At 37.7% G+C, this 24052-nt stretch overlaps 1 protein-coding gene across 4 annotated transcripts in view; it reads right to left on the bottom strand.

Annotated features, from left to right (window-relative positions):
- The window catches only part of SLF1 (SMC5/6 complex localization factor 1), an 83408-nt gene that overhangs the window by 20209 nt on the left and 39147 nt on the right, over positions 1-24052 (bottom strand). For 3 of the 4 annotated variants that reach the window (XM_008261942.5, XM_017344601.4, XM_089313018.1), the window contains 9 exons: positions 20281-20424; positions 19154-19291; positions 18249-18392; positions 15166-15285; positions 13193-13246; positions 12170-12328; positions 11184-11347; positions 7485-7616; positions 5137-5302 (listed from right to left, as the gene is read on the bottom strand). In XM_008261942.5, coding sequence (XP_008260164.4) covers positions 5137-5302; positions 7485-7616; positions 11184-11347; positions 12170-12328; positions 13193-13246; positions 15166-15285; positions 18249-18392; positions 19154-19291; positions 20281-20424 — 1221 coding nt within the window. The remainder of the gene's footprint in view (positions 1-5136; positions 5303-7484; positions 7617-11183; positions 11348-12169; positions 12329-13192; positions 13247-15165; positions 15286-18248; positions 18393-19153; positions 19292-20280; positions 20425-24052) is intronic. The other variant, XM_070056465.2, reaches the window with a different exon arrangement.

Raw genomic sequence — 24052 nt, 5'->3', positions numbered from 1 at the left:
CAGTACATGTAATTTTCATTTTATAAACTTGGCAATCTTCCAAGCATTGACTAATCTGTAATATATATCAAACTAGCATCTTGGCCTTCTGACTGCCAGGTTAAGGATTTCTACAATATCCCACTGCAATACATGACAAACCACTCTGCTGGAAAGATGCAATCATAGTGCACATACTGTGCCTCTTCCTGTTTTAAATACTGGCATTTGAAACAGGAGAAAGTGTGTTGCAGTGCAGACTTGGCCTCTAGTCAAGGCTTCACCCTAACAAGCTGTGACACCTTGAATAAGTTGCTTAAACTCTTGAGCCTCAATTTTCTTATCTTTAAATACAAACTAGCTTCCATTTCTACTTATAATTGTAGGATAATCCTTAAACAGCACTTAAAGATATCTCAAAGAAAAGTGGGACTAACCACACCAAGCTTAAGCCAAATTTGTAACTCCTCCATAACCTTGACACAGCCTACCTCTGCTCTTTGCCAAGGAAGCCCAAAGCTTTCTCAGATTAATGACAATGAAATTCACTGCCATTGTGTCACTCTGTAATACTTGCTGATTGACATTATGACAAAACAATATTAGCATAAACTGAGGACTTCTGTTTAGCTAATGACTTAAATTGAATGCTTCAACTCAGCAAATCAAGAAACAAATGCTTTACAGTACGGAGAATGATGTCTGTGAACATGCATGGAATTCTTGAAACTAGAAACTGCCAAAAAGATTTAATTAAGTACAAGAATGAATTCTAACAAAAAGGTAATACAATAAAAAAGCTGTTTATGTGAATTTAAGCAATTCAAATGTTAAATAAAATATTAATTTGCAAAATTTAAAACCAGCTCTCATATTACAACTGATGCTACAATTTATGCAGATTGCCTCACAAATATGTTGCTTTTATTTATAAATCTTAACAAAAACTTACAAGTTAAATATGTATAAATCTGTTACTATTTACATCAATGCTTTTTGAGTAATTTCTTATCTATCTATGGTACTTCTTTTGATGATTTAGTAAATTGTGAAAATGTCAGTTTTATTGTTGTTCAGTTACAAATGTGCAATTTCATTTATGTAATCAAATGGATGAAAAAGAAATGTTCTATAATGAAGAAATATTTTCTATCTTTAAAGAGTAAATAAAAAGGCAGATGGTAATTTATAAGGATGCTATCAATTTCGTACTCAGCTGGCAAGGAAGTTTAGAGTTCTGTTTTGGCTGAATATTTTCAATTTTTACATATTTGGACAAACATACTTTTATAATCATATATACATGTACTACAAAGTGCCTACTCACCTGGTTATTGTCACATAAAAGGATTATTTAATCACAAAGTCTAGTTACACCTAGGAGTAACCTTCCCTTTTTAATGCCGATTTACAAAAAACAAATTAATGCTCTCAAAAGAATTTTCTTTTCAGAAGTATGCCTTAGACACCCATGAAAAGAATTTTCGAAAAACTAGCAAGGACTACTGTTTCTGGTAATGAAGACTTAGGTTAACTCAGACAAATAGTTCTATAGAAGAAAACTAAAAATGCTGGATAAAATAAGTAAAACATCTCCTGAAAAACAGCTAAGTTATGAGTAACTGGTAGGCCAAGATCTAGGAGACAGTAAACACCAGTGAGGCACTCAAAGGGAGCTAACTCTTCCCCTGTACTTTTGCTGATTCCAGCCAAAGAGCTGAGATGCAGAATCATGGTTTATGGACCCAAGAGAAAAGGGATTAAAAAAAGGCATAGCCCAAGGGCAAACCCCCATCAGGCTGAGCCTCTAAAGAATGTCACCCTCAGAACAAGAATGGAAAGCAAAAACGTACATGCATTAGTAGTTCCTGACTTCACTCACTTGGACTGTCCAGGGTTACTCGAGCAGAGATCGATCCTGGATTAGGGTGGTCCTTCCCTACTAGTATACCCCGGCACCCAGCAGAAGTACACAGAGACGCTCACTAGAGGACAGTCACCTGTGCTCCGGTCTCTGCCACAAATTGTTTCTACTAATTTTTTAAATGCAATTTAAACTGCACAGCAAACGATATACAGCTCACAAGAAAAACTAAGACCCAAGAAAATAAATAGAAATAGAATACTAGAAACAGATTCATAAAGACCTCAGACATGAAATAATGGGACCCAGATCAGTAAATAAGCATTGTTGTCATGTTCAAAGACAAAAGAAAACCTTGAAAATTTTGTAGGGAATTATATAAAACATGTGATAATATGGAAATTAAAAAGTCTAGAACTGGAAAAAAATATAAAAATTTAAGAACTGTTATGTGTAACAACATATTAGATTTAACAGAAAAGACAATCAGCGGGGACAGGCGTTTGGCCTAGCAGTTGATACAATGGTTAAGACACCTCTGTCTCAAACTGGAATAAGCCTGGGTTCAATACCTGACTCAGGCTTCAGCTTGCAGCCAATGTAGACGCTTGGAGCCAGCGGCGATGGCTGAAGTGACTGGGCTCCTGTTACCCCTGTGAGAGACCTAAAATGAGTTCTGGATTGGGTTCCAGGCTCTCAGCTTCAGTTTTGCTCAGTTCTGGCCTTCGTGGGCATTTGAGAAGTAAAGCACTGGATGTGAGCTCTCTCTCAGTGTGTCCCTCTCTGCCTTTCCCTCAGTCTCTCAAAATTAAATAATTTTAAAAAATCAGTAAACTAAAATTGGATGAAAAGATCCTATCTGGAATACTACAAGTATGGGGAGGGAATATATATATGTATGTGTACATATGTATGTATGTGTCTAGGTATGGTTGATCAGAGAGTTCAGCCTCTGGGTTAAAAAATAGGATATAAAAGAAGAGGTATAACCAAGTTTAACTGGAATTTAAAAAGTAGAGGACGGAAAATAAATCTAAGAAGTCTTTGAGGAAAAACTGTATAATCAATTACATTATATCATCAGAAAGTCATGAAAAGATAAAATGAATAAACAAGTCAACAAAGTAAATTCAGGAAACTTCATTAAAGCAATTATTAAGCTTCTGTAACAGGCAATATAGAACACTGCGCACAATGGGGAAAATATTCTGGCCCCTAAAACTTATAAGAGGCCAAAAACAAAGTTCAGTAAATTTTAGAAAGCAGAAATCATATGGGGAACATTCTTCAACTATAATGCACTATTAAAAATTACCAAAATAGTACAGCCAAACAAGCAAAATCCACTGGCAATAACAAAACCTATCGCTTTAGAAATTTAAAAATACTTTTAATACATCTCTTAGATCAAAGGCTAAATCTAAATTAATAGAAAACATTTTGGGGGGGGGGACCATGAACACCTAAGATTAAAGTATCAAACCTATGAAATGAATATTGTTATACTCTAAATGTACTTCATATAAAAGTACATGTGTTATTAATAAAGACCAAAAAGGAAAAAGATCCAAACATTCAAGACAGAAAAGAATTAGACAGCAGAAATAAATGATATAATGCCAAAAAAGTAGACAATAGAGCCAGAAAGGCAGACCATTTTGAAAGGAGAAAAATGACTAATATTACTTTGCATTTAAAATGTGCTACTGTATGTTGTTATACACATTACATGTGTTGCCGCATTTAATATTCCAAATTATTCTTCTGATACTATACTTACTAAGTCATTACATGATAAATTTCTATTGACAGGCAAATGAAGCAGTATTTAACTCTTGCCATCCAGAAAGGTAGTTTTAAAAGTAAGCAGAATTGGGGCCGGCACTGTGGCATAGTGGGTAAAGCTACCACCTGCAGTGCTGGCATCCCACATGGGCACTGGTTTGAGTCCTGGCTGCTCCACTTCTGATCCAGCTTCCTGCTAACGTGCCTAGGAAAGCAGCAGAAGATGGTCCAAGTTATTGGACCCCTGCACCCACATGAGAGACTGGGAAGAAGCTCCTGCCTTCGGATCGGCCCAGCTCTGGCAGTTGTGGCCATTTGGGAATGTGAACCACCGGATGGAAGATTTCTCTGTCTCTCTCTCTCTGTAACTCTGCCTTTCAAACAAACAAATAAATCTTAAAAAAAAAAAAAAGTAAGCAGAACTTACTAGTAAATAGATCTAAAACTGTATGCATTGACTCATTATCTTGTATGATAAATTCTTTATGAATTGAAATGTACAATAAGAGCCGGCGCCGCGGCTCACTAGGCTAATCCTCCGCCTTGCGGCGCCGGCACACCAGGTTCTAGTCCCGGTCGGGGCACCGGATTCTGTCCCGGTTGCCCCTCTTCCAGGCCAGCTCTCTGCTGTGGCCAGGGAGTGCAGTGGAGGATGGCCCAAGTGCTTGGGCCCTGCACCCCATGGGAGACCAGGAGAAGCACCTGGCTCCTGCCATCGGATCAGCGCGGTGCACTGGCTGCAGCGCGCCGGCCGCGGCAGCCATTGGAGGGTGAACCAACGGCAAAGGAAGACCTTTCTCTCTGTCTCTCTCTCTCACTGTCCACTCTGCCTGTCAAAAACAAAACAAAACAAAACAAAACAAAACAAAACAAAACAAAAAAAAGAAATGTACAATAGTAAAAAAAAAAATCAACACTGCTAAGTAACTATAGATTTCATAGCAGTAGCAACTAAGTAACCGTCCCTGGCTACTGCATTCAAATGTGAGATGACATAGGAATCAACTTCCAAGGATCTTTTACCTTAAAACTACATAAACTACAGAGAAAACAATGGCCTACTTGAGTACATTTAAAATTTTTTTGAGGAATTCAAGGAATAAAAGAATTATTAACAGGTGCATTAATTCAAAGTATAGTTATCCCTCAGTATCCCAGGCAATTTGGTTCCAGGATTCTCCACTGATAACAAAATCCAAGGACGTGCAAGTCCCTTATATAAAATGGCTAAGTATTTTTATAAAACCTACATAATCCTCCCATAAACTCTGAATCATCTCCAGTTTGCTTATAATACCTAATACAGCATAAATGCTACATAAGAAGTTGCTATACTGTATGGTTTAGGGAATAAAGATAAGAAAGTTTGTATATATAGATGAAAATTTTTTTCTGAATATTTTTAATACCCAACTGGTTTAATCTAAGGATGCCTAACACATGGGTAAGGAGAACCAACTGCTCTTTTTGCACAGATCATTATTCATTTGCAAATTAATCTTACTTACATCATTAGATTTGCATTTTTCTTTGTGAGAATATATAGTCCATTCCAAAAGCATATTCACCGGTTTGGTCAAAAGCCCAGAAGTCTCACTTCCTGACCAAAAGATTTCAAGAAGAACTGCCTTTCCTGTTATTTTCAGACTCTGAGAATCTGACCAGTCATACAACCTAATGAAAATACAAAAATATGAATCTTAATGTCCATTTCATGACAAGTGATTAGACACATCTTCTGTCAAAAAGCAAAACAAAAGTTAGCAATTTAAAAAATCTATTTTATTTGAAAGGCAGGGGAGGGGTTTGGGTAAGGGGCAGTGGGGGGGAAGGAGAGACAACAGCTGGAGATGATGGGCCAGGCTAAAATCAGGAGACAGGAACTCAGTCCAGATCTCTCATGCGAGTGGCAAGAACTCCAGTACTTGAGCCACCACCTGCTGCCTCCTACCCAGGGTGTGCATTAGCAGGAAGCTGAAATCAGGAACTCTAATATAGATGTGGGCAACCCAAGTGGTATCTTAACTGTTATGCCAAAATGCCTGCCCCACTAGCAATTTTTGAATATAGAAAGATCGTAATAGGTGCCTATGTTGAGGTGTAGCTGGGTAAACCATTGCCTGAGATGCCAGCATCCCATATGAGCACCAGTTCAAGTCCTGGCTGTTCCACTTCCAATCAGCTCCTTGTTAAAGCAGCTGGGAAAGCAGCAGAAGATGGCCCAAGTACTTGGACCCCTGTCACCCACATGTGGGACCAGGATGGAGCTTCTGGATCATGACTTCAGCTTAGCCAACCCCTGGATGTGGTGGCCATACTGAACAGTAGATGGAAGATTTCCCTCTTTTTCTCCCTCACCCTCTGCAACTCTGCCTTTCAAATCAGTCAATCAATCTTTTATTAAAGAAAGATAACATATAGACTATAACAATTATAATAAATATAAAAATGGCCTTGTTTACATAAAATTAACATATACACAGTAATCCACCTGCAAGTTTTAGAGTAGGAACAAAACTTATCACAGGTATTAAAGATTCAGGTAGTTGTTCATTTGAGCATTCAATTACTAAAGACTCTTAAAAATATACAAAGATTGGAAAATGAAAACACTAATCCAAATAAACAATTAAAAATAAAAATGTGGGCCAGCGCCATGGCTCACTTGGCTAATCCTCCGCCTGCGGCATTGGTACCCTGGGTTCTAGTTCCGGTTGGGGTGCCAGGTTCTAATCCCGGTAGCTCCTCTTCCAGTCCAGCTCTCTGCTGTGGCCAGGGAGAGCAGCAGAGAATGGCCCAAGTGCTTGGGTCCCTGCACCCACATGGGAGACCAGGGGGAAGCACCCAGATCCTGGCTTTGGATCGGCGCAGCACCGGCTGTAGCGGCCATTGGGGGAGTGAACCAATGGAAGGAAGACTTTTCTCTCTGTCTCTCTCTCACTGTCTAAAACTCTCTGTCTCGCTCTCACTGCCTAATTCTGCCTGTCAAAAAAAAAAGTGAAATGAGGAAAAAAATGAACACATATACCTCATTTCCTCTGAAGTATGTATGGAAATATGTTTTTTTTTTTATTTTTTTTGACTGGCAGAGTGGACAGTGAGAGAGAGAGACAAAGAGAAAGGTCTTCCTTTGCCATTGGTTCACCCTCCAATGGCTGCCGCGGCCGGCGCACTGCGGCCGGCGCACCGCGCTGATCCGATGGCAGGAGCCAGGTGCTTCTCCTGTTCTCCCATGGGGTGCAGGGCCCAAGCACTTGGGCCATCCTCCACTGCACTCCCTGGCCACAGCAGAGAGCTGGCCTGGAAGAGGGGCAACTGGGACAGAATCCGGTGCCCCGACCGGGACTAGAACCTGGTGTGCCGGCGCCGCAAGGTGGAGGATTAGCCTAGTGAGCCATGGCGCCGGCCAGGGAAATATGTTTTAAAAATAAATTTCTGGGCCAGTGCTGTGACATAGTGGGTAAAGCCACTGCCTGCAGTGCCAGCATCCCATATGGGCACCGTTTCGAGTCCTGGATGCTTTACTGCTGACCCAGCTCCCTGCTACAGCCTGAGAAAGCAAAAGATGGCTTAAGTCCTTGGGCCCCTGCACCCGTGTGGGAGACCCAGAAGAAGCTCCAGGCTCCTGGCTTCGGATTGGCACAGCTCCACCGATTGCGGTCATTTGAGGAGTGAACCAACAGATGGAAGACCCACCCCCTTCTCCCGGGCTCTGCCTTTCAAATAAATACATATTTAAAAAATTTCTTTTACAAAATAAAATGAGGTGACTTTTTAGGAATGTGTAAGTGTTCAATAAAATGGTATATAAAAACTCAGAAATGTAGAAAAATGTGATTCTGTGATTAAAACTTACTTTTGACTCAGATGCCGTACTTCACTTTCAACTAAATTAAAGAAAAATTTGAGTAGTGTCAGGTAGAGTACTTTAGAGTCATTGATATTTTCTGAAATTTGATGGCAAAAATTTTCATTGAAAAGGCAAGACCTGAAAAACACAAAGCCAACAATCTAAAAACATACAATTAATTCACTGCGTACTCTGTGTACAAAGTGTTTCTTTTTTTAGAATACTTTTAGAATTCAATTTTAGAATACTTTTAGAATTCAATGAAATCATCAACAAAATGTCATTCTTAATATATATTTTTTCAATAACTGTAATATTTAATAACCAACAAGTTCTCCTTTGTACTCTTTATTTTACTAAGAACACATAAATTTCGTTGAGTACTTTTGATCCAAATGACCAGCTATGCTTTTAGCTTAAAATATTTGTCACAATCTTTCTCTCTCACCAAGATTCTTTGTTCACTATTTAGTAAACGAAGTTTATTTAGTGCTACTTTTCTTGAGAGTTTTTAAAATTCAGTATTTTATTTCCTTTCTGTCTTTTACGGCAGTCCTATCCAACACAGCACTTTGTGAACACAGGTAAGTTCTGCTGGACACCTGAAATGTGGTCTGTGCACCTGAGGACTTTAACTTTGAATCAGTTAATGTTAATTAAATTCAAACATAAACAGTCATATGTGGCCAGTGGCTACTGGGCTGGACAGAACTCTATAGCGTATTTTTAAAGGGAATATAAATTACTTAGACTTCAAAAGAATCTAGGCAATAATACTTAAAATAGTCTCCCAACTTTCTTATAACTGTATCAGCAGTATGCTTGTAACTTTCTACCTCTGTCTCTACTGTCTTCTTTTTGAATATTGCACTCACAGGTTAGGAGCATTTGTTGAAGCTTTTAAACTTAATAATTTATTATGTGAATGTGTTTTGTAAGATTCCCCATGCCCATATAGTTTTTTTCAGATTTTCTGAAAACTGTTAGAGACATATAATTTTTTTTTTTTGGAATATTTCAAGGCCATACGACAGTAGAGAGACTAATGTTATTCAGCTCATTACACTCCTATTGCTTCCCTATGCAAACTTTGGCCACTTCTGTTTATTAAAAATTCTACTTGAAGGCTGCCCAGATTCCATTTCCTATAGCACTAAGTAGTTAACCCAAACATTCATTAAGCACCTGTTATGTTCCAGGCATTATATCAGATAACGAGGATGGAGATCTTCCACACTGGTGTGAACAACAAACTTAACTCATAAGAAAGGACAAGAGTTATGAAGTGGCATCTGAGTTGTATTTTAAAGGGTGATAAACAGTTTGCCAGGTACACACACACACTCACACACACCCATATACTTACACCTATATGCATACAGAAAAACAGAATAGGAAAGGGGACAGGAAAGGGGAAGACAGGCAACAGGCACATTTGGTCAAGTGATAAAGATGAGAATGAGACATACACAGGGGTAAATCATGACAAGTTTTAATGTTTTACCAAGGAATATGAACTGTCTTCTGGAGATGATGTGTGAGGCAATGAAGGACTTTACTCTTGGAAATCATTTTGGAAAAAGCATACTAGGGCACTTTAGAAGATAACTTAAAGGGGAAAAAAAGTTGAATTAAGATCAGTAAAGGGGCCAGCGCTGTGGCACAGCGGGTTAAAGCCCTGGCCTGCAGTGCCAGCATCCCATATGGGTGCCAGCTCAAGTCCCGGCTGCTCCACTCTGATCCAGCTCTCTCCTATGGCCTGGTAAAGCAGTAGAGGGTGGACCATGTCCTTGGGCCCCTGCACCCGCGTGGGAGACCTGGAAGAAGTTCCTGGCTCCTGGCTTCGGATCAGTTCAACTCTGGCCATTACAGTTATTTGGGGAGTGAACCAGTGGATGAAAGACCTCTCTCTCTCTCTCTCTCTCTCTCTCTCTCTCTCTGGAACTCTCTCAAATAAATAAAATAAATCTTTAAAAGAAAAGTAGGTATTCCAATAGTTTGTATAAGAAGCAATGGGAACTTTTAAATAAAGGCAATGGTTGTGAAGGAGGGGACAGATCTGGAAATTAGGAAGGTTGCTGGCCATAGACACGTATTCCTCACAGCCTTAGTCTGCGGGCTAGTACTGTGTATGTCTCAGTCACCTTCGAAGCACAGGAACTGTTTCTTTTTTTTTTTTTTTTTTAAATTTAAACTGCTGAAATAGCCTATAGAGCCTTGCTCCCAGTAAGTACTCAAAAAACATTTGCTGAAAGAATACTTTAAAAAACAATTCCGAGCCGGCGCCGTGGCTCAATAGGCTAATCCTCCACCTTGCGGCGCCGGCACACCGGGTTCTAGTCCCGGTTGGGGCGCCGGATTCTGTCCCGGTTGCCCCTCTTCCAGGCCAGCTCTCTGCTATGGCCAGGGAGTGCAGCGGAGGATGGCCCAGGTGCTTGGGCCCTGCACCCCATGGGAGACCAGGAAAAAGCACCTGGCTCCTGGCTCCTGCCAGGATCAGCGCGGTGCGCCAGCTGCAGCGGCGGCCATTGGAGGGTGAACCAACGGCAAAAAGGAAGACCCTTCTCTCTCTCTGTCTCTCTCTCTCACTGTCCACTCTGCCTGTCAAAAAAAAAAAAAAAAAAAAAAAAAAAAAAAAAAAAAAACAATTCCGTTTAGCTACTTAGCCGGTAAATGAATCTTTATGATTTCAAACAGCTAACCTGGCCAGTCAAGTTTCCTTTCTTGCACTATCCTGGACTTTCTAAAATTGAACACCTGGATACAAAGAAAGATCTTCCCTGATAAAGGGAAGATTTGTCAGAGTAGAGGAAATGATTAGTTTTGTTAGGAAGGGAAAAAAGGGAAGTAGGAAGGATTTCTAGAGACAGTAATATTTGTAAGAAAAAAGACAATGGGGCCGGCGCCGTGGCTCACTAGGCTAATCCTCCGCCTAGCGGCGCCGGCACACCGGGTTCTAGTCCTGGTCGGGGCGCCGGATTCTGTCCCGGTTGCCCCTCTTCCAGGCCAGCCCTCTGCTGTGGCCAGGGAGTGCAGAGGAGGATGGCCCAGGTGCTTGGGCCCTGCACCCCATGGGAGACCAGGAAAAGCACCTGGCTCCTGGCTCCTGCCATCGGATCAGCGTGGTGCACCGGCCGCAGCGCGCCGGCCGTGGCGGCCATTGGAGGGTGAACCAACGGCAAAGGAAGACCTTTCTCTCTGTCTGTCTCTCTCACTGTCCACTCTGCCTGTCAAAAAAATAATTAAAAAAAAAAAAAAAAAGACAATGGAAAGTCTAGACAGATTACAGTGTGTGGAGAGGCATCAAAGTGATATTTAGGCAGCATTAACCTGTGCTTCAGAATACAAACTTCTAAAAGACACTGAATACAGTTATAAATGTTTACATTTTCATGACCAAAATTTGGTAATAATTATACTGAGTAAATCATCTTCATCTTAAAACTATGCAAACTAAAAATTTTGATTAAAATTTTAAAAGTAATTTGGCCTTCCAGTGAGTCAGTTTCATGAGCTCATTGAACCTCAAAAACAATAAACAATGTAGATTTTTCCTTCTTGTGAGTTTTACCATAAACCCACACAAACACAACACATCCATTTTCTAAAAACAGAAGTATACTTCTTTCATCAGTATCCAATAATAAATGGATGGCATAACAACTTAAGACGAAATTTAGTATCCTCACAGGTGAATGCCCTTACCTGATAAGTACTTCTACTAGGGACCAGGCTCCTTTCATACAAGTTGGACATTGAAACAACTCTAAGTAATATCTTGACATGGCTGGGGACTTCCAAGGTGGATGCAGGTGAAGAAGAGCTGACAATATATGAAAGTATCGACCAGAAAATGTATCTATGTTATCCTGTTATTTAAAAATAAACAAATAAAACATCATAGTTTAACGTACTGTTTCACCAGGTAATTCAGTATAAAACTTGAACAATAATCCCAGAATAACACATAAATATATGTTTGGAAAAAGCAGATCAGACGGAAGTAGCATGCTGAGCTAATGCAATACTGCAACTGGCAGAAGTACACTCCAAATATGTTATCTACACGTTTAGGTAATCCTAGCTATTAGGATTCACTTATATAGCATGTCCATTTTCCATTTCATTATTATAGTAAGATTAAGATCTCCCAAATGTCACCTGAACGAAACTAAAGGTAAGAAACTTTCCATATAATATTCTTACTTATCACCAATATTACTGTGACATAGTTCACACCTGTTGTTTTCCCACTGGCACCTTGGTAAAGAACACTTAGAAAGCTACCTCTGAAGAGGTATTCCTATTGACTCAGTTTAGGGAGCAGGTTTATTTGCTATGAATACTACGAAGACAAGGCTAAGGTGCCAAATGGCATTCCAAATTACTTTAATCTGATTTAATGTTTCATACTTTCCTGCCATGGGAAAAATCAGGTAACATGTTCCAAGAGAAAAGTAATGTTGAAACTCTGAGAAAATAATAAACTGAAGCATTCAGAGTATAATCTTGTACACAGTTAAACAGAAAAGAAGTGACAAGTGGAAACTGAATTTGCTAGAAATATCAGGGAAACAAAATTGAAAGGAGAAAATTGACAATAAACACCAAAAATGAAGAGGTTTCCACACATGTCAACATTCATTGAAAAAAAAAAAAAAAAGATTATAAACCCTGAAGGCTCTTCTTACCTGTAGAACGTTCTCTAGAAGAGCATGAAGAAGGCACACAGGAGGAATATAATGTGCTTGCAAAGAGGAAAGCTCTTCAATAGCTTCCTTAAAGAACTGTCCTTCTATGAGGCTTTCGATTAAATTTAATACACCTCTGGGAAATTCAGTATTTTTGACCTAAAAAAGGAAAGATTCCATTACTCAACAAAAGAAGAAGTAAAAATTCTATGATCAAATCTTGAATTACTAAAGAAAGTTAATGGCCTCATCTATAAAATAAAGATAGCTCCTACCCTCACTCTTTGACATGACAAGGTTGTCATTTGGTTCAAAAAGAGTCATGTCTATGAATATATTTTGCAACAAGGCAATACAAAAGTACACATTATTGTCATGTAATTTTCTGTTGTCTTAAATAGTAAGGGAAAGTTATTTCTAAAAGAAAATATTTTAAAGAAATTTGCGAACTTGAATCAATAAAGAGGTCAAGACCTCAGTCAGCTAAAACTGAATAGTTTTTTAGATGCAAAACTGAGTATGTACATTAATATGAACCTTAAAAAGTTTCACAAAATATATTCTCCTTCAGTCAAAATATTTGTAACAACATTACATTAGTTGAGACTGAAAAATAACCCCTTTGGATTAGCTGAGAGTCAAAAAAAATACCCTAAAAGACTACATGAACTAAAACAATCACTTCTAAAGGAATGAGTAAAGATACAAGATACTTTTGTAACTACTGTATCACAAGTTTAATCCGAAATTGGTAATTGGGAGTTAAGAGATGTGACAAGAGATACATACTTTGCCTCTCATAAGCACCGAATAAATTCTATAATACTTGTGATGAGTTTTTATTACTGTACAGAATGTTAACAGAAAAGTATTTTTCATTTCTAATAAGAGAAACTATTTTTAAAATCTGATAAGAAGCTTTTGTTGTAAACTCTTCCTTGAAATCAAAATAGCTAAAAATAACAAATGAAAAAGCAGCTTTTTTTTTTTACCCACAATACCACCTTACTCCAAATTCCTTACCTCTACATTGTATACTGGTTGTTTATCTATTCTAATGCAGTTGTATCTGACAGCCTACAAAACAGCAACCATATAATTAAATTCTTACAATTTTAGGTCAAAAAATACATTTTACCTTACTAAAGCACAGAACCTTAGCCAAACACACAAAACAGATTCAGGAACACATTAATAGCTATAATCAATCTGTTCAAACTAGTGACTTCCATCATTTTAGGGTAATGACACTTTCATGAATATGAATTTCTCTACTTTCTCCTTCTAAATTAAAATAATTTAAAAGCTCAAGTCACATTCACTTTGAAGATCTGAAGAGGTCCACTGCCCTTTATATTTTAATAATTGGAGATATAAATGGAGAGGACATTTTGTATAAGGATCCACAGGAGAAAAAAGTTATTCATGTTTTCTACCTAAACAGATGTAAAAGCGTTCTCTGTTGCTTTAAAATACTTAGGATTGTATACTTTTTTTTTTTGGACAGGCAGAGTGGACAGTGAGAGAGAGAGAGAAAGAGAGAAAGGTCTTCCTTTGCTGTTGGTTCACCATCCAATGGCCGCCCTGGCTGGTGCACCGCGCTGATCCGATGGCAGGAGCCAGGTACTTATCCTGGTCTCCCATGGGGTGCAGGGCCCAAGCACTTGGGCCATCCTCCACTGCACTCCCTGGCCACAGCAGAGAGCTGGCCTGGAAGAGGGGCAACCGGGACAGAATCCAGCACCCCGACCGGGACTAGAACCCTCTGTGCTGGTGCCACAAGGCGTAGGATTAGCCTATTGAGCCGCAGCGTCGGCCAGGATTGTATACTTTTAACAGATTACCCTTTAAAAAAAATCTGTAACAAATCAAATAGAGAAAATATCCTGATTATACCCAACTCCAGAAACAAAGACAAAATAAGCAATCTAATGGAAAAATAGAAAAAATAATGTAAACAGGCAACTGGTACAGGAAAGAACTATATAAATGGCAAGTAAAGTTATAAAACACGCTCAAACTTGCTAACAATAGAAGAAATACAAATTAAAACAATGATGAATTTTTGACTCCATTTTGGATACAGAGAGTCAGAAAGAGAGCTGCTCCCACTTTAAGAAGAAAAGGCTTGATAATCCACCAAACTACAATTTTTCTGAAATTTATCAGACAGCAGAGGTGGTAGTGCAACCCGTGTGATTGAAATAAAAGACAAGAGCCTCCAGGACATGGGAAATGAACACTGATTTACCGGAGACAGAATATGGGAAGAAGCAGCCTGCATTAAAGAAGGTAAGAAAATCTCACCTGAAGTCTTTACCACTTGCTAAATGCTATGTGTGGGCCAGGAGCATTCTGTGAGAGTACAGAATCCCTGGGAATCCAAGACACACACAAGGGGAGTTTGTATCCACTGGAGAGATTTTTCTCTACAAACCTCAGTGGGAGCTCATAATAAAGGAATTCTTCCCCTTACGGGCCTAAGAAGGTACTCTTTGGAAAAGGAAGCAAGGCCTGTTATCCGCATCAAACAGAAAAAAACCCTGAAATTTGTGAAGGTAAAGATTGTGGGTTGGGATCATTAAAGTTCCTACTACTGGGGGAGGGACAAGATCACTGAGAAGGCCCCAACTACAAAGTCCAAAGGAGACTCATCTAAATTGGGGGTGAATCACGATCCTAGAGAGACCTTCCAGCCTTCATCCCCCCAATACTGGGCAAATTGGTGACCAGCAAAGTTACTCCAGTCTGTAAATGCAATTTATCTAAAATAATACTGAGGTACAAATAAACAGACTATTCATCATACTTACAAAATGCCCAAATACATCATTCTACATAACAGATTATGAACTAAGAAAATGATTTTCAGACAGATTAAATATATTAACAAATGGATCATATACATGTATGTGCACACATACAAGTGTGTATAACTATTTCAGTTACACTAGAGGACAGTAATTATATAGAACTTTCAGCATGCAGAGTCTTACCTGAGCTCTATATATATGCTTTCTTAAGGCATTTTTTATTTCAATAATATCCACATCTGCCCTGACATCTTTTGCTCTTGACTCTTTGGCATAATCAGCAAAAACAGAATTCTTCATTTCCTTTGCATACATGTAAAAGTACTTTAGATAATGTACTAATGATGCCAATACAAATGACATCAATAACAGACAACATAACACAGGAGGAACACAGTCAAACAATATTAACCATAACAAAGATTCTCAAAATCATGGATCAACCTTATACGATGAAAGTTTAAAATGCAAATGTCAATCTTGAAAGCTTTACCTGATATCTATAGGCATACTTTTTTTCTTGGTATTAGTTAAGTTTTTACTGTTAAATTACATTATGACAATTTGCTTAGAGCAATTTTTGTCTGTATTATCCCCCATTAAAACACAATTTTCGTTTTTAACCATAAAGAATAACTCTTGGCCGGCGCCACAGCTCAGTAGGCTAATCTTCCGCCTTGCGGCGCCAGCACACCGGGTTCTAGTCCCGGTTGGGGCGCCAGATTCTGTCCCAGTTGCCCCTCTTCCAGGCCAGCTCTCTGCTGTGGCCAGGGAGTGCAGTGGAGGATGGCCCAAGTGCTTGGGCCCTGCACCCGCATGGGAGACCAGGAGGAAGCACCTGGCTCCTGCCTTCGGATAGGCGTGGTGCGCCAGCTGCAGGGCGCCAGCCGTGGCGGCCATTGGAGGGTGAACCAACAGCAAAAAAGGAAGACCTTTCTCTCTCTCACTGTCTACTCTGCCTGTCAAAAAAAAACAAACAAACAAACAAAAAAAAAAAAAAAGAATAACTCTTGCTTAAAACAGGGTGATCACACAGAAGCTCTTATCAGTTCCCAATAAGAAAAGTCATGGCTCTTTGAAAAAAAGAGAAAAAAAACATATTTGTTCAGAGTTTTCATTTAACGCACCTAGTGATTTAAATGCTTACTGATCCTTACTTACCAAATAAAGACTATAAACATACTTTCTTAAAGTACTTTTCATTATAACTTGTTTCAAATCTTTCTTGAAGCCACCTTTATTTTATTTTTGCTTTGTTACCAAGTTCACATAGACAAAAATTACTTATTTATCGTTTTCCTGAATGTCATTCTGAATTTACATATACAGGTTAAGTCTCTATTACCCAAAATAATTGGTATCAGAAGTGTATTGGACTTTGGAATATTTGCATACATATAAGGAGGTACTGAGGATAGGACTCAAGCCTAAACATAAACTAAGTTTATGTTTAATGTATCCTCCACACATAACCTGAAGGCAATCTGATATATTTAGTACACCTGCATTTTTGACTGGGACCTGGCACATAAGGTCAAGTGTGGAATTTTCCACTCATGGTGTCACATTGCAACTCAAAAATTTTTTGATTCTAGAGTTATTCAGATTTTAGAGTTTTGGACTGGAGATGTAAATCTATATAAACATGTCAATGACCTAGATTTTGAAATAAAGCTATACTCTGGGAAAATTTTTATCTAAGAATTTCCATTTCAAAAACAAGCTATCTTATTTATAATGGTCTGTATTATACCAAGGAAGAACAATATAAAAAGTAAAATTTACTTGAGAATATAATACTCAAATTATGTACAGATATGGTCTTCCAGACCCTTTTACAGAACCTTACCTTCAGGAAAAACAAAATTCATTTGAGTGTCTTGGTTACTAACCTAAATTTCTTTCTGTATGCATGTAAAAAAAACCACTTTCGAATAAGAGAGGGAAGAGATGTATAATTTGGGACATGCTCAAGCTGACTTGCCCCAAATGGTAGAGTTAGAAACATAACAGGGGATTCCAATTCAATCCCATCAAGGTGGCATGTACCAATGCCATCTCACTATTCCAAGTGATCAATTTCAGTTCACAATTGATCATAATGAAAGGACTAAGAGTCAAAGGGAGCACATAAACAAGTCTAGTACCTGCTAACACTAACCGATAGAATAAATAAAGGGGAGAGTGATCCAACATGGGAAGTGAGATACTCAGCAGACTCATAGAATGGCAGATGTCCTAAATAGCACTCTGGCCTCAGAATAAGCCCTAAAGGCATTCGGATCTGGCTGAAAAGCCCATGAGAGTATTTCAGGCATGGAAAGCCAAGACACTCTGTGAGTGAGATCCCAGTGGAAAGAACAGGTCTTCAAAGGAGGTACCTTTCTCTGAAGGGAGGAGAGAACCTCCACTTTGACTATGACCTTGTCTAAACAAGATAAGAGCCGGAGAACTCAGAGGGCTTCCATAGCCTTGGAAACTCATGACCGGAGCATAGGGAGATTACTGATGCCATAGACAGGAGTGTCAATTGGTAAAGTCAACAACAGGAGTCACTGTGCACTTACTCCTCATGTAGGATCTCTGTCCTTAATGTGCTGTGCATTGAGATTTAATGCTATAACGAGTACTCAAACAATATATTTCACTTTGTGTTTCTATGGGGGTGCAAACTGTTGAAATCTTTACTTAATGCATACTAAACTGATCTTCTGTGAAAAAAAAAAAAGAAATTATCAATTCCCAACTTGACTCTCACTGGGATTAAACATGACAATAGGTCTGATCTGATTTCATCATCATTTAAAAAAATCATCTATTATCTTTCACTTTATGTTTCTGTGTGGGAGCAAACTGTTGAAATCCTTACTTAATGTATACTAAGCTGATCTTCTGTATATTAAGATAATCTAAAATGAATCTTGATGTGAATGGAAGGGGAGAGGGAGTGGGAAAGGGGAGGGTTGTGGGTGGGAGGGACGGTATGGGGGGGAAGCCATTGTAATCCATAAGTCGTACTTTGGAAATTTATATTCATTAAATAAAAGTTAAAAAACAAAACAAAACAAAACAAAAAAAACCACTTTCCATGTGAACTAAAAGTTAATTCGAACAACATTAACTCTATTATGCCAAACCCAAATGAAGAATTTTTGTAAGTAGGTTCTATTTACATAACAAGTGATCACAAAAATCAGATTCAATACCTAAAATATATTAGAGAAGAGCCCAAAAAATCTGAAATAGCTTAGCTTACAAAGTTTTACCTGATCACTACAATGTATGTGGTTTCTTAAGGTATTTTTAATTTTGTCACGTTCGAGGTCTCTCCTGCAATCATTTTCTTTTTTGCGTTTTTTCCTCAAAGAGTAACTCCGTTGAATATCTCCATCTTTTTTCTTAATTTCCTTCTACATATATTAGATCACAATTAAATCTCAAGATAATGATATGTATTACACATCCAAATAAAATCAAGAAGAATGACTTTACAATATAAGAATACCACACTGAAAAACAAAATTACATACAACAGAGAATCTCATCTACTGTCAGATGAGAGTTAAACTGTCTTGGACAACAGTTCGACATTTCCTAGTATAGGTGTCAATCTTTATTTAATTCCTAGGAATATACCCTCATCTACATACATGACTGAACACATGTACCAAGATAACGTGCCCACTGTTCATTGCCACCAAAACCAACCAAACTCTAAAAACAAAACGAAACTCAAATGTTTATCAGTAATAAAGATGAAACTTATCACATAAACAAATTATAAAATACAATACATTCTAGCAAAAAAAATTTATGACCTACAAAAATATTTATTAGCAGGCAAAACTAAGCAGTATGTTTTTAGGGATACACACAAAGCTATATAATGAAAAGCAGGAATGCAATTAACACAAATTCTAAAATAAAGGCTACTTCTGGTAAGAGGTAAAACAGGGGATTCAGTTGGTAAATGACAAAGCAAAGTTTTAAAAAATTGCTAATGCTGAATTCTTAACCTAACCGGTATATTTTCAAAAGTCTTTTAAAACTGTACATGAAGTTTTTAAACAATACTTTTATACAAATATTTCACAAGAAATTTTATAAATGATGTATTTGGTACATTTAGAAAAGAGCTATAAAATATTATCTTTAATTGTGAAAACTTTACCTGATTTCCATATGTATGCCTTCCTAGGGTATTTCTCATTTTAATAAATTTCAAACCTTTACTGGAGTCTCTGAATTTTTTTTTGTGATGTACAGTCAAAATTGAACTATTATTAACATCATGATTTTCCATTTCTTTCTGCATTTTTGTAAAAATACTTTAGTTAGACCCTGGATTAAATAAAGCTTTAGCACAACCAATTTTGCAGTCACAACAGAAAAATCCACTAAGCAAAGTAGGCTTTATAAAATATACATACAAGATTAAATACAATAAAAGCCCTTAGAATTATAGGTATACTAAGATAAAGAATTTAAATGTTTTAGTTCACAAGGTTTTATAGTACATTTACATATACACTTAACTTTATCAATATGCTTAACTCAAAGTTAAGGGATTTTATAAACAACATTGCACTAATATTTCATTATATTAAGAAATTTAATTAAAAACAAATTTCTATCTGAATTTTATATACATCTTGAGTTATAGAAGGATCCAAATCTCTTCTAAAAGAACTCAAGAGGATGTATATAATTTAACAACTTCCATATCTTCTACAAAATCTTTTTTTCCCATGCTTAGTTCAAACTAAATTTATTTTAATAACTTCATTGATATTTTAATTTCTTGTTGTATTTTACATTTCTTGCTTCTTTACACCGTGGTTTGCTGAGGAACTTTCTGTAGCTCAAAGTCAAAGTCTTTCCAGCTATTTTGTTTCCCATGTTAATCAAAAGAAATTCATGTATTTTTAAAAGTACTGTTCTAGACGAAGTTAAATACTTGAACTTAGATAATGAATTACAAATATACATAGTACACAGGCTAAGACAAATTAAAAGACACATGTTACATTAAACATTCAGAGAAGTTTTAAGTCACTGGCATGTGTCAGGAACATATTATACATTAGGAGCTTGTTTCTATATTCTCATATGAATATACATTATTTCAAGAAGAGTCCCAAAACATAGACAAAGGGCAATTCCTAATATGCCAAAGTCTTTAACAAAGACCAGCTTTCTGATCCCAAAATCCATGTCATTTCCATCACCTACTGCTTCTTAAACAACTGTGCAAGGAAAACTAGAAATGTACATGTTTTTAAGACTATAAAATTTTACCTGGGTCCTACAGACGGTTTGTCTTAAGGCATCTGTCATTTCAAGCAATCCCTTATCTTTCCTAAAATCTTTGGTTTTTTCTTGATTATCACGTTTGGTCCAAATAGAATTGCTTTGGGAATCTTCATCATTCTGAATTTCCTTCTGTATGTATAGAAAAATGGTTTAGAAAGTCTACTAACTGTAGAGGCAGTATTATTTAATTTCTATGGTATTCAATCTTATCTGTAGTTGTAATTCACTATTTGACCTACTAGTAGGTAAAATGCACCTTCCTGAAACACTGGAAAAAAATTTCAAGAAAAAAAAAATTCATTACAGCAAAGGTCCTGAGTAATAAAGTGAGTTCTGTCTATCTGAAGAAAAGCTAATGCTTGGACAGTCTAGTAACAATAATCCCTTTCTATGAAAAATCAGTAACCAAAATATTTTGTTTAGTTCTTGTCCAAGTTAAAGTTACAGTCTGTATAAAAAATTGTCAGATTATGGACAGATTGTTTCCCAGATTATTTTTCAGTTTTTCACTAAGACTTCTCCCTTGCAAATACACCACAGAGAGAAAAAGAAGGCTAAGTAACAGCTGAATTCACAGCCCCTATTTTACTTAAACAGCAATAAACAATTATCTTCACCTAACTTCATCTCAAATTTCTCTTGTCAAGAAATTCAAATTCCTAAACTACCTATAAATAATTACTTTAAAATACATATGTACCTAAACTTAAAATTCCAGCAGTTTAGTAAGATACAGAGCTGAGCATACAGGTAAAATCATGACAACTCCTCATAGGTATTTTTAACAGCATTCAGAGATTCACTAACTTTATCCAAAGAGAATGTAGAATCATTGTAATTAAGATCAAAGCTGAAATGTGCTAAAGTCTACAGTGTGATCTTTGGTTCTCTTTCACTTATACTGGGCTTTCTATGTTGACATGAGGCCCTTGAGCAGGCTGCAATCCCGCAACTACACAACAACCACTAGACACAGTTGACTGAATTCCTTCTTCAGCAACTCAGAAAAGTGAAATTGACGCATAAGAAAAATAAACATGTTTTTTCTTCCTATTGGGCATCAAAGAAAAAAATTACTCTGAAAATACAAACAATTTTCATTAAGGACAACTTGCAGTGGAAAAAAAACTGAGTTTCTGACTTTAAGTTTCACAGGTAGACATGGAGAATACGTCCCTGATCATCAAGTGATGTCCAAAATACAGGATAAATTCACAGAATGCCAAGTAACATATTATCATTAGCACTATTAGGTAAGACATCCTGTGTTCTAATCTCAAATATATTCACTTTAGGTAACCATTTCAGTCACCATACAGTATATATTGATCTATAAGGATGGACACACATACTGTATTTAAAAATCTGATACATAGGCCGGCACTGAGGCTTACTAGGCTAATCCTCTGCCTGCGGCGCTGGCACCCCAGGTTCTAGTCCTGGTTCAGGGGCCAGGTACTAGTCCCGGTTACTCCTCTTCCAGTCCAGCTCTCTGCTGTGGCCTGGGAGGGCAGCAGACGATGGCCCAAGTACTTGGGAGGAAGCACCCGGCTCCTGGCTTCAGGTAGGCGCAGCTCCGGCCGTGGCGGCCATTAGGGAAGTGCACCAACGGAAGGAAGACCTTTCTGTGTCTCTCTCACTGTCTATAATTTTACCTGTCAAAAAAAAAATCTGATACATAAATTATGGCATCTTGAAGTTTTTAAACAAAATATTCTCATTTTTATACAGGTAAACAAGTTATCAGTAAGTATCTGTCTCAAAATAACACACCAAAAGGCTACTTTTATGAAATACAGTTATTATTTATCTATAAATATTAATTTTTTATTCCTTATATTTTATTCCTTATTTTGGGGTAAGTAGTAGGAATTGTGTTAGGCAACTGTCTCCATTTGTGACACATTAAATAAAGGCCAAACCAATGGATAGAATTATATACCAAAGGATGACTAAAAGCTTATTTACTTAGTAACTTCTGTTAACTGTAGGTACAGAGATGATTATTTGTGGCGATGAGAGCTGATCTGGCTTCTGTTGCAGATGTCTGACTTAGTTTCCTTTCTAGGACTAGGTATAGACATGTTCTGGTCTCCCAGTCCTAATCAGATTTTCAGCTGAGGCATTTCACACACTCCTTGAATAAATTCATGAGACAGGATTATGGGACTCACAAGAAAATGGAAAGTCACAGAAATCAAGTGAAGAGCGAGTTTTCTGAGTCCTCTTTGGTCTTTAATGTTCACTTATACTTTTGATTCTTTTTTTTATACTTTTGATTTTTATTTATCAACATTCTATGATTAATACTAGTTTATGGTTTTGCTTATATCATTAAGCCTATTTTTAGCTATTGAAAGAGAATGGGTTATTGAATAACAGGAAAAACCAATAATATCAAAATAAGGACAGGGAAAGGGAGACTTGAGGGAAAAATAGTGAAATTATTGAGTATTTGGCATAGTAGGCTAATCCTCTACCTGAGCACTGGCATCCCACATGGGTGCTGGTTCATGTTCTGGCTGCTTCTCCTCTGATCCACCTCTCTGCTATGGGAAAGCATGGAAGATGGCCCAAGTGCTTGGGTCCCTGCTTCCATGTGGGAGGCCCGGAAGAAGCTCCTGGCTCCTGGCTTTGGATCCGCTTAGCTAATGACCATTGTGGCCACTTGGGGAGTGAACAAGCAGGTGGAAGACCTCCTTCTCTGTCTGTCTCCGTAACTCTGCCTTTCAAATAAATAAATAAATCTTTAAAAAAAAAAGAAGAAAAGAAAAAGAAGCTAAGGACTACTAGCCATCAGGCAAATGCAAATGAAAACCACAATGAGGTTTCACCTCATTCCAGTAAGAATGGCTCTCATACAGAAAACAAAGAACAACAAATGCTGGAGAGAATGTGGAGAAAATTGTTCCATAATCTACTGTCGGTAGGGATGAAAATAGTACAGCCATTGTGGAAGACAATATGGAGATACCTCAGAAAGCTGAAAATAGCTCTCCCATACAACCAGCCATCCCATTCCTGGGAATTTACCCAAATGAAATGAAATCATGAAAGAGTGATCTGTACCCCCATGTTTATTGCAGTTCGAGTCACAATAATTACGAAATGGAAGCAACCCAGATGCTGATCAACTGAGACTGGATAAATAAAATGTGGTATACATACACTATGGAATATTACTCAGGTATAAGAATGAAATCCTGTCTTTCTTAAATGGATGTAACTGGAAACCATTATATTCAATGAAAAAAGCCAGTCCCCAAAAGACAAATACCACATGTTTTCCCTGATCTGTGGTAACTAATAGAGTACAAAACATGTAATATATATTAGTGAAACTGACATTTTGAGAATTGACTGTTTATAGCCCCTGTCTCCGCTGTTGTGGAACAGTGTTTTTTCTTTTTCCTTTCTTTTTGTTGAGTTCTTTACTTAGTGGAGGCTTAATCTTATGATTATAAAATAAACTAAAAGTATGTCATCGTAAAAATTCAAAGACAGGAGGGGCCGGTGCTGTGGCATAGAAAATAAAGCCTTTGCCTGCAGTGCTGGCATTGCACATGGGCGCCAGGTCGAGTCTCAGCTGCTCTACTTCTGATCCAGCTCTCTGCTATGGCCTGAGAAAGCAGCAGATGATAAACTCAAGACCTTGGAACCCTGCACCCATGTGGGAGACCAAGAAGAAGCTCCTAACTCCTGGCTTCAGATCGGCTCAGCTGTGGCTGATGCAGCCATTTGGGGAATGAACCAGCTG

This window comes from Oryctolagus cuniculus, chromosome 14, assembly GCF_051225735.1.
Source record: "Oryctolagus cuniculus isolate XC-2025 breed Fujian yellow rabbit chromosome 14, ASM5122573v1, whole genome shotgun sequence".
Lineage (NCBI taxonomy): Eukaryota > Metazoa > Chordata > Mammalia > Lagomorpha > Leporidae > Oryctolagus > Oryctolagus cuniculus.
Note: the sequence above shows the minus strand (reverse complement) of the source record. Positions and strands in the feature narration are given on the sequence as shown.